General features: G+C 36.5%; 1 protein-coding gene across 10 annotated transcripts in view; it reads left to right on the plus strand.

Moving 5' to 3' along the window:
• The window catches only part of GOLGB1 (golgin B1), a 97,664-nt gene that overhangs the window by 31,114 nt on the left and 49,632 nt on the right, over positions 1-16,918 (plus strand). For 5 of the 10 annotated variants that reach the window (XM_027582109.2, XM_027582115.2, XM_027582118.2 and 2 more), the window contains 6 exons: positions 3,239-3,367; positions 5,745-5,870; positions 8,079-8,201; positions 9,281-9,394; positions 11,042-11,444; positions 13,609-13,718. In XM_027582109.2, coding sequence (XP_027437910.2) covers positions 3,239-3,367; positions 5,745-5,870; positions 8,079-8,201; positions 9,281-9,394; positions 11,042-11,444; positions 13,609-13,718 — 1,005 coding nt within the window. The remainder of the gene's footprint in view (positions 1-3,238; positions 3,368-5,744; positions 5,871-8,078; positions 8,202-9,280; positions 9,395-11,041; positions 11,445-13,608; positions 13,719-16,918) is intronic. The other 5 variants (XM_027582111.2, XM_027582112.2, XM_027582113.2 and 2 more) reach the window with 5 other exon arrangements.

Below are 16,918 nucleotides of genomic sequence, written 5' to 3' on the forward strand. Positions count from 1 at the left end.
TGATGTCCTATCTGTATAAAGTATTCTTGGCTGTATTAAGTATCTGTATAAAGTATTCTTCTGCTGCTATATCATTTAGCACCCTGAATATATCATGCCAGTCCTTTCTGGCCTGCCAGGTCTCTGTGGATAGGTCTGCTGCCAGTCTAATGTTCCTACCCCTGTAGATTATGGACCCCTTGTCCCGAACTGCTTTCAGGATTTTCTCTTTGTCTCTGAGATTTGCAAGTTTCACTATTATACGTTGGGGTGTTGACCTATTTTTATTGATTTTGAGGGGGGTTTTCTGTGCCTCTTGGACTTGGATGCCTGTTTCTTTCCCCAGATTAGGGATGTTCTCCACTATAGTTTGCTCCAAATACCTTCTGCCCCCCTCTCTCTCTTTCTTCTTCCTCTAGAACCCCAATAATTCTAATATTGTTTCACTTTATGGTATTGCTGATCTCTTGAATTCTCCCCTCATGGTCCAGTAATTGTTTATCTCACTTTTGCTTGGTTTCTTTATTCTCTATAACTTTATCTTCTCTATCACTTATTCTCTCTTCTGCCTCATTTATCCAAGCAGTAAGAGCCTCCATTGTTGATTGTATCTCATCAATACCATTTTTTATTTCAACCTGATTAGATCTTATTTCTTTTGTTTTTCCAGAAAGGGATTCTCTAGTGTCTTCTATGCTTTTTCCAAGCCCAGCTGCTATCTTTATAATTGTTCTGAATTCTAGCTCTGACATCTTGCTAATATCCATGTTTATAAAGCCTGTGGCAGTGATTACTTCCTCTTGTTCTTTTTTCTGGCAGTTTTTCCTTCTGGTCTTTTTGTCCAGAGAAGAATAGATGAACAAGAGAACAAAAAAGAAATAAAAAATAAAAATACCAATTATGACCCCAGCAAAATATACACTAGGCAAATCAGAAGAGATCAGAAACCAAAAAAGAAAAAAAAAGGGTGGGGGGGGCAGAAAAAGACTATAATCAAACAGGTAGACAGTACAGGGTGATATACTTGGTCCTGGGTTTATTTGGGTCTGTTTGTTACAAGATACTTGATCCCAAAATTGTAAATAAAGAGAAACATATATATGCACTAAAATAAAATTGAATATAGTAAAAGGAAGTATAAAATGAAGAATATATCTGTAAAATGTAAATGTAAAAATGGAAATTAAAAAAAGATTTAAAGAGAGTTGATAAAATAAGTTAGTTGAAAAGGAAAAAAAGAAAAAAAGAAAAAGAAAAATTTAAACTGAAAGACTAAAGAATTGTGAGGGAAAAAACCTTGAGTTCTATATACTGTTTTCCCCCAGTGCAGGAGTTTTTCAGTTTCTGTGTGATCTGTAAACTTGGTTTTAGCCTGATGTTCCTGCTGGCCCTCTGGAAGAAGGGCCTTTTGCACTGATTCTCAGGTCTCTCTGCCTGGGCAGAGTTGCACCACCCCTTGCCATGGGGCCGGGCTCAGTGTAAGCTGCTTTGGGTTGCTTTATGTGGCTTTTGTTCCCTTCAGGCTTTTCATGCTGCTTTAGAGGGTGAAAAAAAAATGGTGGCACCCCGAACTCCAGCCCTGGAGCTGAAGATCAGGGCCCCCACTCTTCAGTGCACCCCCATGGAAAAGCAGTCAATCCGTATTGTGTGTGCCAACCTGCAGACTCCTGTGGTGCACCCCTGCACAAATCCTCCCAGGGGAGGGGGGGCGGTCCCACCAGGCTATCTGCTTTCTGGGCCCCTGCTCAGGGAGCGGTTACCCCATCATGCGTGCACCCACGCTGCTCCTGCCTGGGGAAGAAGCAGGGTCTTGCAGCGGTTTTGCTGCTTGCTGTACTCCTGCTTGGAGAGTGGTCGACCCACAGTGCCGTAGTTATGTTTATGGCAACACCGAGTTGAGAGGCCACTCTGGGGCTTGCTAATTGTAGCTAGCTTCCCCGCTGCAATGCTTGGGACCTCTGCTGCACACACACACCCATTCTTTCTGTGACCCTGGGATCCTGAGAGCACACTGTCCTGTCTAGGATTCTGTCCCACTTTGCCACCCGAGCATCTTTCAGGCAGGGACGTCCCTCACAGGAGCAGACTTCTAAAAGTTCTGATTTTGCACTCTGCTGCTATATCACTTTCCAGTAGCTGGCTTCCTAAGGCTCCCTCCCCCTCAGTTTATCTTCCAATATATCCCGATTCACTTCTCCGCGCCTCCTACCCTGCAAAAAAATAGATTTTCTATTTGTAGAATTGCAGCAATTCTTTTCTTAGATCTCAGGTTGAATTCACAGGTGTTCAGAATGATTTGATACCTAGCTGAAGTCAAGAGACCAGATGAAACGAGGGTCCTCTACTCTTCCACCATCTTCCCTCCTCCTCTTAAATTATCTATTTTATACTCGGCTTTTTTTTTTTAAGGCCTGAGACCTTAAAGAAATCAACACTTAGAGCTTCATTTCCTCCCTCTGTTAAATAAGAGGGTCGAATCAAATGATTTCTATGTTTGAGCAATGAGTCATGGCAGCTTTATACTCTTGTATACCCATTACAGAGCTACATATTCTCTGAAAAGTATAGTTGAAGAGATGAGGGTAATGCTCAGATGCTTGACCAATATTATGTAGAAGAGAGTATAAAATTATTTTGTGTAGTTCTGATAAGCAGACTTGGTTCATTTGAGGGTGGTGAATTCAGTAGGGAGGGAGAATCTGGTTCAGTCTGAGGAAGAGCTTTTGGGAAAAAAAATAGACTTGAAAGATTTGGATTTCCTCTTACTGGGTCTTGTATGATGTTCTGCTCCTCACTTAACAGCTCCTGTGCTTTCCTGAATTCTGTCCTCTGGTTCTTCAAGGCAATGGGACTAAGTTTTCTATTAAGTTTTAGTCCTGTGTGGTGCTGATTGGTTTTGTCCTCAGACTAAAAACCATAAAAAAGGGAAACTTCGTGTCATTTCTTCCAAATATTGACTCCCTTCCAGGATCTTCCTGCTTTTGGCTGCCATCTAGCATTTTCAAGTAGCTATTTTTCTATCTTGTCCGGAGTTGATAGCTGTTATCTGAGGGAGGATGAATCTAATAGGAGCTCCTTGGCCATACTAAAATGGGAAAATGCTTAAGATTCCTTCCTGGTTGTTAGGTCAGGTGTTATTTCTTGCTCCCATTTGTAAAACTATAATCAAATGGTTATATAGGGCAAGTTAGAACAAAAGATCGAATATGTGTTAATTATAGTTCTTTTAAGTAAATGACTTTATCTCCTTCATTTTCAGCATGATAAGAGTTCTACAGAGGAAGAGACAGAAGTAGAAAAGATAAAACATAAACTCCAGGAGAAGGAGGAACTAATTAGCTGTTTGCAAGCCCAACTTTCCCAGGCACAGGCAGAGCAAACTACACAGGTAGGGGTGTTAAGTCACCTCATAGTCATTAGGTTGATGAATCACTAAGGCCCAATGGATTATTATATGACAAATACATTTTTTAGATGGCCAACAGATATTTATCTCTGTATGTATCAGTTTACTTTCTTTTTCCCTTTCCTTCTCTCACCAACTTCCTTTCCTTCCTGCCTAAGTCTAGTAATTGGTGTTTGCCATTCTTGGTTGATATTTGTGGATACCCAGTATACTCTTTTAATATATGGTTTCACATATTTTTATTTCAAAAAAGTTTTTCTTAAATTATATAACTTGTGGTATTTGGTCTGTTTTCTTTTCTAGGGACTTCTATTATCTGTATGTTCCTTCTTTGATTATCTTTAATATTTGTCACTCTCAATTCCTTTTTATTTCTTTCTTCATTTTACAGTTTCTTCCTTTTTTTGTCCTTCACTTAAGGCATTTTGTTTTGTGTTTGTTTACTTTTGTGTTACCTCTTGTTTAGACTTCTTTTTATGAAATTTTTTCTTATATATCAAATTTTCCCTAATATCAGTCACCTTATTTCTGATTTTTCTGATTCTGATTATGCTGTTTTTCTGTGTCTTGCATAATTTTCTTAATTTGTTAACACCTTTTGAGATAGATTGCAGTTTTGATTTGTTTTTTTGAACATACCTCTGGTCTGTTATCACCTTACGCATGTTGTTCTCCTTAACTTTGTATGAAATTTGATCTCGATCCTTTTATATTCCTTATTTTTGTAGGCAGTTAATTTTTCTAAACTTTTGGAAGGAGGCTTGGTTCAGGAAAACTTTTCTTTACTTAACAGAGCTCTCTCTTTTGTTGTTTTTTTGTATTGTGTCCAAAGATTTGGCAGCTGGATTTCTGAGATTTCCTGGTTTTCTTCCTCCTGCCCTTCACTTTGGCCTATACCAACATTGTCCAATAGTAATATAATGTAAGCCACATGTATAATTCAAAGTTTTGTAGCAGAAACAGGTAAAATTAATTTTAACAAGTATTTCATGTAGTCCAATATAGTCAAAATATACTTGTGAGATTAATAGAATAATTATTTTTATGTTATTTTACTTTTTCTTTTTTTTTGCACTGTCTGAAATTTGGTGTGTATTTTTACATTATATCTCAATTTGGATTATTAAATTCTCATTGGAAATTCTTCTCTGTTTAGATTCCATAAAACTTCCAGTTGAGAAAATAGACTCATATACTCATGTTGTTCCAGACATATTTAAAAGCTTTCCAATAACTGAACCAAGGGCTGAAACATCATTTTTCTAATGATCTATTTAAGTATCAACTGTGACTCATGCTATCTGCATAAAGTATTCAGATAAATACATTACAATGTTATATGAGTGTGTAGGAAAAAAATCATTCAAACTGAATGAATCCACTGACATTGACTAGGTAAGGCAATGTGTTTATTGTAATACTAGGAACAGCATGCATTCTTGTTACTTGTATAATAATTTAAGAGTATTTGACATTATACAATAAAGTGAAATGTAGTATTTAATGGGAAAATAATTTATAGTTCAATTAATTAAAATTAAGTAATATTAATAATTAAACTCTTCATTTGCATTAGGCATATTTCAAGCCCTCTGGAGCCACATGTGGCTAGTTGATAATGAATTATACAGCATGTGTATAGACCTTTTTCTTCTGTTTCTGTTACCTCTATTCTGCATAATTTTTATTTCACTCCTAGAAGTTTCTTCTTATTTCTGGTCCATGCCTTAGAAGACAGCTCTGATGAGGCAGTTTTGAGAATTCAGAGGAACTAAGTTGTTGTAGCTTTTTAGTCCTTCTTACTGTGGACCCCTTGCATTTACCCAGTATTGGAGAATGGGGAAGCCCTGCCAATTTAAGCTGCTGTTCTAAGATTGGCCAGCCGTGCTTTCCAGTAAGAACTTGTTGGCTATTTGGGGGTTTTCCTGTTCTCAAGGCCATTAATGTTGCTCTGTTGCTGCCTGCTTCCTCTTGCATAGACTCTAATACCATGCAGGTCTTGTGCCTTTTGGTGGTTTGCTCTACCTGCTTATATTTGGGGTTTTGGGGACTACCTTCCTACTTTTATTATAAATATTGTCCGTGGGTTTTTGGTTTTACTATTTAGTTGTAATGTCTGTTTCTATGTGAGGATTCAGAAAAGTTGAAAAAGTGCTGCTATTGCTTCTGTCTTCCTCTGACAAATAATTCTGATAATTACTTTTTTTAAAAACCCCAGCACATGCAGTTCCCTTTTGTGTTAAGTGCAAATTAGAAGGATATTGGTAGGTATTTTGGGCAGTTGAGAAAGGGAGGTCAAAGAATTAGGAGTGCTAATTCTTTTGTTTAAATAAATATTTTTTCCTTTCTATGTCTTCAGTTTGATAAGAGTTCAACAGAGATAGAAGAATTTTTAACAATGAAGCAACAGCTCCAAGAGAAGGAGGAACTCATTAGCACTCTGAAAGCCCAGCTCAGCCAGACACAGGCAGAGCAAGCTGCTCAGGTAGGTTGGAAGGTACCTCATAAGCATTAGAATAAAGAATCATGAAAGTCTAACGGTAACAAGCCAATTCAGACAGTCACCTTCTAAAACCTTAGCATATAAAAGTATAGTAGCTAGAATGTTATAGTAGGAATTAGCAGAGTGTAGTAGTAGAAGAAATTAGAAGTGTTATTTACCTTGATGAATTTGCCATAGCCTATTTTTTACAGCTGTTTCTTAGTTCTACAAGCCTGAAATTTGGTTTTAATAGCACACAGACATTCAGTCTCTTAGGAATGGACTCACGTTGTTTGAAAGAGACTGGTAGATAAACCAAAAAAATACAAATGATTAGGTCCATTCTTTCCCTATAGTAAAACCTTAATAGGAAGTTAAATTATAATCAGAAGATTACTTAGTGTGCATATAATGAGAAAGTGGTATAGGTTACATGATTCGATGTTAAATGGCACTAGTATGTAATATTCCTCATATTTGTTTCTGATACCAGGATCAGACTGTTTGGACTGGCATTCTTAACTCCTTCTGTCTGTTTTTCTAAATTTCCAGTTTGACCACCCACCTCTGTATTTTTCCTTTGAGAATGCTTTTGACTTGTGAAACTTTTTTCCCCTGAAGCATCTTTGCATGATAGCTATTCTTTTCCATCGAGTGTTTCATTTTTTGATAACTTATGGTATTAATGATGTTTTCTGTCCATGGATGGCCTGCTGCTGTGTATACAGTTAAAATTGTATATCTTGAAATCCTTATTTTTACCTATTAGCTTTTATTATGTTCTTTTTATGTATAAGCACTATATACAACGTATGATGGAGAAATGCAAAATGTGATTTTTACCGAGTGGCTTAAAACATGGAAAGCCAATAATATAAATATATTAACAGATCCATCATAATGCAAGCCATTCAGAATAAGTGAATAGTAAGCATCAGCACAAATGGAAAGAATTTTGAGAGGTGAAGGAGGTTACCATGAGTGTGACATCCAAGGAAGTTATATAGAAAAATTAGGATTTAGACAAAACTGTGATGGATAGATAATAATCTCAACAAGATAGTTGAAAGTATTCCATTTGTGGGAAATGGTCTGAGCAAGATCACAGAGAGAAAAAAGAATACAGTACATTTATAGGAAAGGATCTGTAGATGCATTTGGCTAATGAAGGACGCCAGTACCTGTACACTTGCAACACAGGATTCCAAATTAGTAATGTCAGAATTCAGATAATCAAAAAAATTATGAAGATTTTTTTCCTATGTAGAAGGAGAGCCGAGGTCAATTCAGGGTGTCACAAATTGAGAAATTAGCAATAGTTGAAGGACCAATACAAAATGGGCAAGCTAAGACCAGGTCAGCATGCTCAACTACAGATCTTAAGGAAACAAAGCAGCAGGCATTCATCTGCAGACACATACATCCTCAAAACAAAACTAAAACACTGATACTAAACAGCTCACAGTTATTTCCATTTTATTCTGTTAAGAGCCAGTTACAAGTGAGGGTGATCTAGAAACCTGCAAGTAATGATGGCCGAAAATAGCTGGGGAGGTGGTGTGGGTTTGGAAATATACCAAGTTCTTTGGTAGAAGCAGTTCTTTGAAGATAAGACTAGCCAGTATCCCTGATGAATATGGATGCAGAAATTCTCAGTAAAATACTAGCAAAACGAATCCAACAGTACATTAAAAAAAAATCATTCACCATGATCAAGTGGGATTTATTCCAGTTGTAGAGAATTTTGAATAAAAGATCTGTTAGTTTGAAGTTTGACTTATAGGGTATGATCATTTCACTGCAAGTTTTAAGACCATGAGTGTGCCATTAATGTGCCTAAGACTTAAGAGAAATCTAATTTCACTTTGTAGTTTTAATATTCTAATCTCTGTAGAACTTTTGAAAGATATACCTCCCATCCAAGTATATACCTCTTGTATATTTAAACATTTCTAATAACCATGCAAATATAATTTTTCATCAAAATTTATATTTGGGCTGATTTCTGAGTTTGATAATAGGATTTCTCTTATATTTGGAAGTTACTGTCAGGCCTCTCTTCCAACAATCTCATCCTTGACATTAAAAATTTAATTAAAATCTATTGTCTATCCGTTCTCAGTGTCCTTTTTTGGAGAACAGTGTGTGAGTTTTGTTTGTGCAATATTCGGGGAGTGTAACGTGTATAGTTTCTTTGGTGTGTGTCTTTAGTTGAGTTCCATGCAGCAGGTGGTCCGAGAGAAAGATGCCCGCTTTGAAACACAAGTTCGTCTTCATGAAGATGAGCTTCTTCAGTTAGTAACCCAGGCAGATGTGGAAACAGAGATGCAACAGGTGTGTTGCTAAAACATAGTAGAATGACTGTCATTTGGTTAACATTTAATTAAATGATCACAGCTACTTTTTTACCTTTACATACTGCTTTCCACTTGGTTTTAGTGTGCTCCTTATTTGGCTTCTTTTTGATGATCTTGTCTTCTGTTGCATATTAGTTATTTATTTTTTCTTGTCCTTACCTTGCCTTTTATGTGTCTAACCAGGTTGTTGGTACTGAAAAGCTGAATTTAATTGGCAAATGTATGTGGTAGTCAGAAATTGGTTTCTCTTCAGTTTGCCAATTGTAGCTTCATTAAAGACCTGAGCCAAAGCTTCAAATCAATGAAGCCAGTTTTAAACTTTGAAAAAATTAAAGATGAAAAGGAGTGATTTTGAAACCATAAAGTCTCTTCCTAAATTGATTATTCTTAAAAAAAATAATTGAGTATATTTTGGAAATTGGCTTCATTGTTTTTATCATCTACTAACTCAAAGGTATTTGTTTTTATTTAGTGTGTACTTCAGTGTGGTAACCAAAAGTGCTCCAGTGGTATTTCATGGTTGATCCATTTAATTGTTTTTGAGTGAAAACTTCTTCCAAGTCCTAAGTAATCCTTCAGAATATACTTTTTGAAGTAGAATATTAATGTATACACGTATTATTGATTTATTTATCCAACAAATGTTTATCGAATGCATGTCCTGTGCATGAAGCTAGAAGAGAAATGGTTCTTGCCTGCAGAGAATGTTCTGTTTGGTGAGTGAGATATACACGTACTTATGTTACTTAGGTGTAGGACATCGACTCTATAATTTTAAAAGTGGATGTATCATTTTCTTGATTATTGGAAAGACTCTCTAATTCAGGGGCTTGCTTGTGTCTCAGTTTAGCTGTTGTCAGTGTACTGGAGAAGGCATTTTTGGAGATTATTTTTTGCTGCTGGTTGGGGAGCATGGCATGCTGGTGTCCTACTCTTTAACCTGCCATCCTCAACATTCAGAAACCTTAAGTACACAAATCTAGATGATCTTTTGAAAGATAAACATAATGGTGCTCATTGGTTTAGCACATTATATCTAAAACATTTCCTTCTCAGAAATTGAGGGTGCTGCAGAGAAAGCTTGAAGAGCATGAAGAAGCCTTATTGGGCCGTGCTCAGGTCGTGGGCTTGCTGCAACAGGAGCTGACAACCGCTGAACAGAAAAACCAGGTACTGCCTTGTGAGCTTTACTGCCTGCCTTGGGAGTGGAGTATTCATTTCCACTTATTTTATTATTTATTTATTTATTTATTTATTATTTATTTAGTTTTTTATTTTGGGGGGTATGTGGGAAGGGGCAGAGGGGGAGAGAGAGAGAATCTTAAGCAGGCTCCACATCCAGGGCAGAGTTTGACACGGGGCTCCATCTCACACCCCTGAGATCATGATCTGAGCCGAAACCTAAGAGTCTGACTGAGCCACCCAGGTGTCCCCATTTCCACTTTAGTTTCCAGGCAGCATGTATAAAATCATTAGGTCTTCTGAGAATTGATGCCATTTATTCATTCTTTCAACAAATACCCTGTGCTTAAGTGGTGGTGCTAACAATGATGAGCAAAACAGATAACGTTCCTTCTCTGATGAAGCTTGCATTTCACATATTTCATTGTGGCTGTTTTTCTTTGTGCTTTTAGGTCTAGGACCCTAGTTTCTCTAGAATGTCATACTGTCCTCTAGTGCGTTTCCTTTGCTATCTCAAATGGTTCTTGTGCTTTAGGTACTATCCATTGTTTTGGTTGATTCTCTGTTGGCTTGAAGTAATTCAGCCTGCAATATTCCCCGAATCTAAAGTGATCAGACACTGATGTTCCAAAATGTTAAGGTCAAATGTCTCCTCCCAGGCTGTAACCCATCCTGTAATTCCCTTTCTCAGACTGTCCTGACCTTCATTCTCATTGAGATCCCTCAATCCTTTTCACTTTGTTCCTCTGGTATGTTAGTTCCTTCTTGGGCTCTCTCCTTTCCCGGTGTGCTATTGCCCCCTGTTTGACCATTTGGACTATTCTTTTATCAGCCCTTGGATTCCCCGTGTCCTTAACTTACCACATCCAAGGAGCCAAGTACTAATGTGGAATCAGTGCTACAGTCCACATTCTCTGCTTGTTCAGCTGGGTGCTGCATGCTGCTGGAGGAAGTCCGTCATCTCCTTCTAAATTTTCAACTTTCCTTGAGGAGGACTTTCTCGCATAGAAGCATTTTCCCGTATCTCCCATCCTAATAAAACCTATATCCTGATCCCAAGGCACCTCTCTCACTGTCATCACATAGTTGGGTTCAAATCTCAGTTGTGCCTCTTACTAGATAGTTACTATATAAATAGTTACAGCTATGTGACTTTTGGTGAATTTCCCTTCTTCTCTGCTCCTGTTAATACCTTATAAGTATCTCTCTCATGGCCTCTACCATTTTTGTATTATAATTATCTGGTTAAATGTGACTGTCCCACTGAACTCTGAGTTCCATGAGGGCAGGGACTGCATTCATTCATTAATTCAGTATTTAGTGAGCACCAGGTACTCAATATGACATGTACTGTGCTAGGTGCTGAAGAACAATGATGATAAAACAGACAAAGTCCCTTCCCTTATTGAACTTATTTTGTAATGAGAGAGACAGAAAGTAAGAGATAATGGCACAAATAAATGTGTATGAGTATAAATTGCTAGAAGTATCAAGAAGCAAAAACAGGGTCTTATGAAATTGTAGGTTAGTTCCTGAGTGTCTAGCCCCATGCTTCACCTAGAAGAGGCACTTCACTATGCGTATTGAAATGAAAGAATGAATTTATGGCTTATGAGGCTTTGCCTTTTTTCTTAGATGCTCTCTCAGCAGTTACAGCAGATGGAAGCTGAGCACAGTACTTTAAGGAACACTGTGGAAACAGAAAGACAAGAGTCCAAGATTCTGATGGAAAAGATGCAACTTGAGGTGGCAGAGAGAAAATTATCCTTCCATAACCTGCAGGAAGAAATGCATCATCTTCTGGAACAGCTTGAGCAAGCAGGTCAAGCTCAGGCTGAACTACAGTCCCGGTACAGTGCTTTGGAACAGAAGCACAAAGCAGAAATGGAAGAGAAGATCTCTCACATTTTGAGTCTTCAAAAGACTGAGCAAGAACTACACTCTGCCTGTGATGCTTTAAAGGAGGAAAATTCAAAGCTTGTCCAAGATAAGAGTGAACAGGCAGTTCATTCAGCCCAGGCCGTTCAACAACTGAAAGGTCAGTATTTGATTGCCTTTCAAGTCCTCTTGTCTAGCACCTGAGTAGCTCCTATTTCCAAATTTCTGGGATCTGTTAATGACATGATTTGCTCAAATCAGTTGAATCAGTAGAAGAATTAAGAATTCATCTCTCCTGAATTCGTTGTCATCTCTCCTGTCTCTGGCTGAAGTTATAATCTGGCTTAATATTATAATTATCATTACGGTAATAAAAACTATTGATAGTGATGTGTCATATATTAAAAAGAATGCTATGTGAAACATGACTTCCGTCTGAAGGGTTCAGTGACTGAAATGAGTAGGATTTGAATTAGTTTTTGGAAAACTCAGGCTAATTTGCAGTGACGTGGATGGAACTAGAGGGTATTATGCTAAGCGAAATAAGTCAATCAGAGAAAGACAAGTATCATATGATCTCACTGATATGAGGAATTCTCTTTAATTTTTTATTGTTATGTTAATCGCCATACATTACATCATTAGTTTTTGATGTAGTGTTCCATGATTCATTGCTTGTGCATAATACCCAGTGCTCCACACAAAACGTGCCCTCTTTAATACCCATCACCAGGCTAACCCATCCCCCCACTCCCTCCCCTCTAGAAACCTCAGTTTGTTTTTCAGAGTCCATCATCTCTCATGGTTTGTCTCCCCCTCCGACTTACTCCCCTTCATTCTTCCCCTCCTGCTATCTTCTTCTTCTTCTATTTTTTTTTTCTTAACATATATTGCATTATTTGTTTCAGAAGTACAGATCCTATGAGGAATTCTTAATCTCAGGAAACAAACAGCATTGCTGAAATGGTGGGGGGTAGGAGGGATGGGGTGGCTGGGTGATAGACATTGGGGAGGGTATGTGCTATGGTGAGCGCTGTGAATTGTGTAAGACTGTTGAATCACAGACCTGTACCTCTGAAACAAATAATACATTAGATGTTAAAAAAAAAGAAAGAAAAAAAGATAGTAGGAAGGGAAAAATGAAGGGGGGGGAATCAGAGGGGGAGACGAACCATGAGAGACTATGGACTCTAAGGAACAAACAGGGTTTTAGAGGGGAGGGGGTGGGGGAATGGGTTAGCCTGGTGATGGGTATTAAAGAGGGCACATACTGCATGAAGCACTGGGTGTTATATGCAAACAATGAATCATGGAACACTACATCAAAAACTAATGATGTATGGTAATTAACATAATAAAATAAAATTAATTAAAAAAATATAAAAATGGAAAACTCAGGCTAGATCTCGGTGCATAGGTAGGGAGACTGGATTGCATGGCTTCATCCTTACTTCTAAAGATGGATCTGAATACTTATAGGTGATAAGCTCTTTCTAAGGAAAACTTTTATCCTGTAAGAAGGTTTAGTGAAAACTTATTTTTTTAAAAAGTGTTATTATTAAAGTAATACAGAGGCACCTGGGTGGCTCAGTTGGTTAAGCATCTGATTGTTGGTTTCGACTCAGGTTCTGATCTCATGGGTTGTGGAATCAAGTCCCACATTGGACTCCACGCTTAGTGTGGAATCCGCTTGGGATTTTCTCTCTCCTCTCCCTCTGCCCCTCCCCCACCAGAGTGCACACACTTTCTCTCTTGCTCTCTCTCTCTCAAATAAATAAATAAATAAATCTTAAAAAATAAAGTAATACATGCCTCTAATTTAATTTAATTCTAATAGAATATTTAATGGAAAGATTTTAGAAACACTTAAGATCTCTATTGAGGAACTGAACATTAACCAGAAAGCCTCCAGGGGTATTACATGGAAACAGTGTGTTACATGAGCACACTGTCCTCTTAACTGGACTATGTACATGTTTAGAGTTGTGCTATCTTATCTCAGTGGGATTCATAATGCTTCAGTGAAGAGTGAAGAAAATAAAATTTAAAAATACTAAAGGCATTTTCAAGGGGGAAAAGAAAAATGACTTTGTGAAAAATTCTAAGCCCATTTTATTTTACCTTTTAAGGAAGTGGTTTACTGAGATGCCCTTTGGTCCTTCAGAGCATTTAAACAGTTACAAACATGTTGTCATTGGTATCATAGTTTTAATTAAGATAACTGACCTAGAGTGAATAGCATGTGGTGTATCTCTAGAAGGTAATAGCTTACCAAGTTTCAGACTTGGAGCAGAGATCATTTCTCTTTACTTACTTTTCCTTAGATCAACTTCAGCAAAAATCCAAAGAAATTAGCCAATTTCTAAGCAGACCAATCTTGCAAAAACATGAAACAGCATCTCAGACTTCTCTCCCAGATACTGAGGATACACAGGTAATTAAGTGTATGCTTCTAATGAATATGATGTTTGTCTTTGCTGTATCATACTTGGGTGCTCTAATGGTCCAGAAAGTAATATAAGCTGTCTTTTATCCAGAAAATAATTTAAGTCTTTTCTGCCTGATAAGATGCTTTTTTGGAGTTGATTCCATTTGAAAGGAATGATGAAAAACATTAAGTTAGTGTCTCAACAATGATTAATGAGAAAATAATAGATAACAAGCACTATGCTTTCAGGAGCCTTTCTGATTCTAAGGTCTTACAATTCTGTATTGAAAATAAATCATTGTTTTTGATCTTGTAATCAGTTTTCTCAGCTGAGAAGTCAGTTTTGTTTTTGGTAGACTGAAATTTGATCAGCTTTAATGCACATAATTCAGTCTAACCAGACTTAAAAGTCTATTATAGAAATTATAATCCTCCCATTAATTAATTAACAGTAAAAACTTTAATTACCAATTAGCTGTTGTTTGGCCAGTATATTCTCTTTGCCTTCTCTAAAAATCTCTATATTATAATAAGCTATATTATAATCACCAGAAGGCTGCTTATAAAGCATGATTATCAGAACAAGAAGAGTTAGTTTGATGATCTTAATTGGCTAGTGTCAAGCTGGGATAACTGGATTTATTCATCTCCATTACAAGATTATACCCTTCCAAACTGACATTATGACCAGCAGAGTTCCATGGTCCCTGGGCAGTACTGTGCACTGATAAAAATTTTTGCTTCCTGGTTTCTAGCATCTAGGCTTTCCAATCTTCTATTCTCAAAATCACAACTTTTTTCTCCAATGTTTAAGAACATTTTTCAGTAATTGCAAAAAAATTGAAAGAATTTGTTACTGAACACCTATATACCTACTATCTAGATTCTGTCAACATTTTACTATATTTGCTTTCTCAAATATCCATTTATCCATCCACCAATTCATCTTAATTTTTTGTGTTTCACAGCAAGTTGTAGACATGAGTACCTTTTTCAGCATGCATATCACTGACTAAATTTTATATTTATTAATAGTTCTTTTTCTTTGAAGTAATAAGTTTTACAGAACATGAAACATAAATATTAAGTGTACTGTTCATTGAGTTTTATCAAATGCATACACCTGTGTTACTCAAATCCCTGTCAAGATATATCATTATCACCCTACAAAGTATCCTCATATCCTTTCACAGCCAATCACATCCTAACCTTCTAGGGCTGACCAGTGTTTTGTTTTTTTCACCATAGATTAATTTTGCCTGTTTTACAACATCATGTAAATGTAATCATGTAATATATATGCTCTTTTGTGTAAAGCTTCTTACACTCAGCATGTTTTGAGTTTCATCCAGATTGTTTCTTATATCATAATATACTCTTATATTGCTGAGAAGTATTCCATTTTGTGAATATACTGCATTTTCCTTTTGCATTATTGTGCTGTAATTTCCTGTTGATGAATACCTGGGCTTTTTCATGTTTTGGCCATTATGAATTAAGCTGATATAAACATACTTGTACAAGTATTTGTGTGGACATATGTTTTCATTTGTCCTCAGTAAATACTAGCTGAGGAATTGCTGGGCCATAGAGTATGTATTTAGCTTTATAAGAAATGGCCAGATCATTTCCCAAAGTCATATTATTTTATATTCCCACCTAAGATATATGAGAATTCTAATTGTTCCACATCTTTTCCAAGATTTGATACTGTCAGTTTAAAAAATTTTAGCCATTCTAATGGGTGCATAGTGGTATCTCATAGTTTTAATTTTCATTTCCCTGATGACAAATGATGTTTGACATTTTTTCTTGAGATTCTTGGCCATTTATATATATCTTCTTTTGATGAAGTGTCTTTTCAAGTCATTCCTCCACTTAAAAAATCAAGTTCTTTGTCCTTTTATTACCAAGTAGTAGGGATTCTTTATATATTCTGAATGTCAGTTTATTTTCAGATCTTTTTGGTGACTGTTTTCTCTCACACTGTAGCTTCCCTCCTATTCATGTTCTTCATGATGTCTTTTAATTAGCAGACATTTTATAATTTTGATGAAATCTATCATTTATCAATTTTTTTATGGATATCATTTTCTGTCTCCTAACTATGAAACCTTTGCTTAATGCCAAGTCATGAAGAATTTTCTCTTGTGTCCTTCCACAAGCTTTATGGTTTTAACTTTCCCAGTTAAGTCTCTGAACCTCACATAAATTTTTGTGTGTGGTGTAAGGTAAGGGTCAAGGTTTATTTGGATTGTTGACAGTTTTTGGCTATTATAAATAAAGCTTCTGTGAATATTCTTTTACAAATATTTGTTTGGACCTATGCTCTCTTTACTCTCAGTAAATATCTCACAGTGGAATGCCTGGGTCATGTAGGTATTTGGGAGGTTTTAAGATACTGCCAGACTGTTTGCAAAGTGGTTTGTACCATTTTCCATTCCCACCATCAGTGTATGAGAGTTCCAGGGATAAGCCTCCCTTGGTAATGACACAGTATCCTTCTATTTTGTTGAATTACATTTGTTAAAATTTTGTTTTAAAGTTTTGCGTCTGTGTGCATGAGGAATGTTTGTTGTAGTTTTTTGTAATTTCTTTATCTGGTTTTGCAGTATGAGTAATGCTGGCCTTTTAGAATGAATTGGGAAGTATTCCTTCCTCTTCAGTTTTTTGGGGGAAGATTTTGTGTATACTGGGTATTATATTTTCCTTAATGCTTTGTGGAAATACACCAATGAAGCCATCTAGTCCTGGAGTTATCTTTGTGGGTGCATTTTTCTCTACTAATTCCATTTGTAGCTATATGGCTATTCAGGTTATCTATTTCTTTTTTACTGACCTTTGGGGTTTTATATGTTTTAGGGAGTTTGTCCATTTCATCTAAAGTGTCAAATTTATAGGACTAAAGCTGTTCACAATCGTCCCTAATTATCCCTTTTAATATCTGTAGAACCATAGTGATGTCAGCTCTCTTATTCCTGATACTTGTAATTTGTGTTTTCTCTTTTATACAGGTTAGACTGCCCAAAGGTTTACTAACTTTACTGATCTCAGAAAATCAGCTTTGGTTTCATTGATTCTCTTTTGTTTTCTCTTTTCTATTTTATTGATATCTACTTATTATTTCCTTTCTTTTGTTTATTTTGGATTTGATTTCTTCTTTTCTTAGCTTCTTAAGGTAGAGGCTGAGGCCACTGGTTTGAGAA

Source organism: Zalophus californianus, chromosome 1 (genome assembly GCF_009762305.2).
Source record: "Zalophus californianus isolate mZalCal1 chromosome 1, mZalCal1.pri.v2, whole genome shotgun sequence".
NCBI lineage: Eukaryota > Metazoa > Chordata > Mammalia > Carnivora > Otariidae > Zalophus > Zalophus californianus.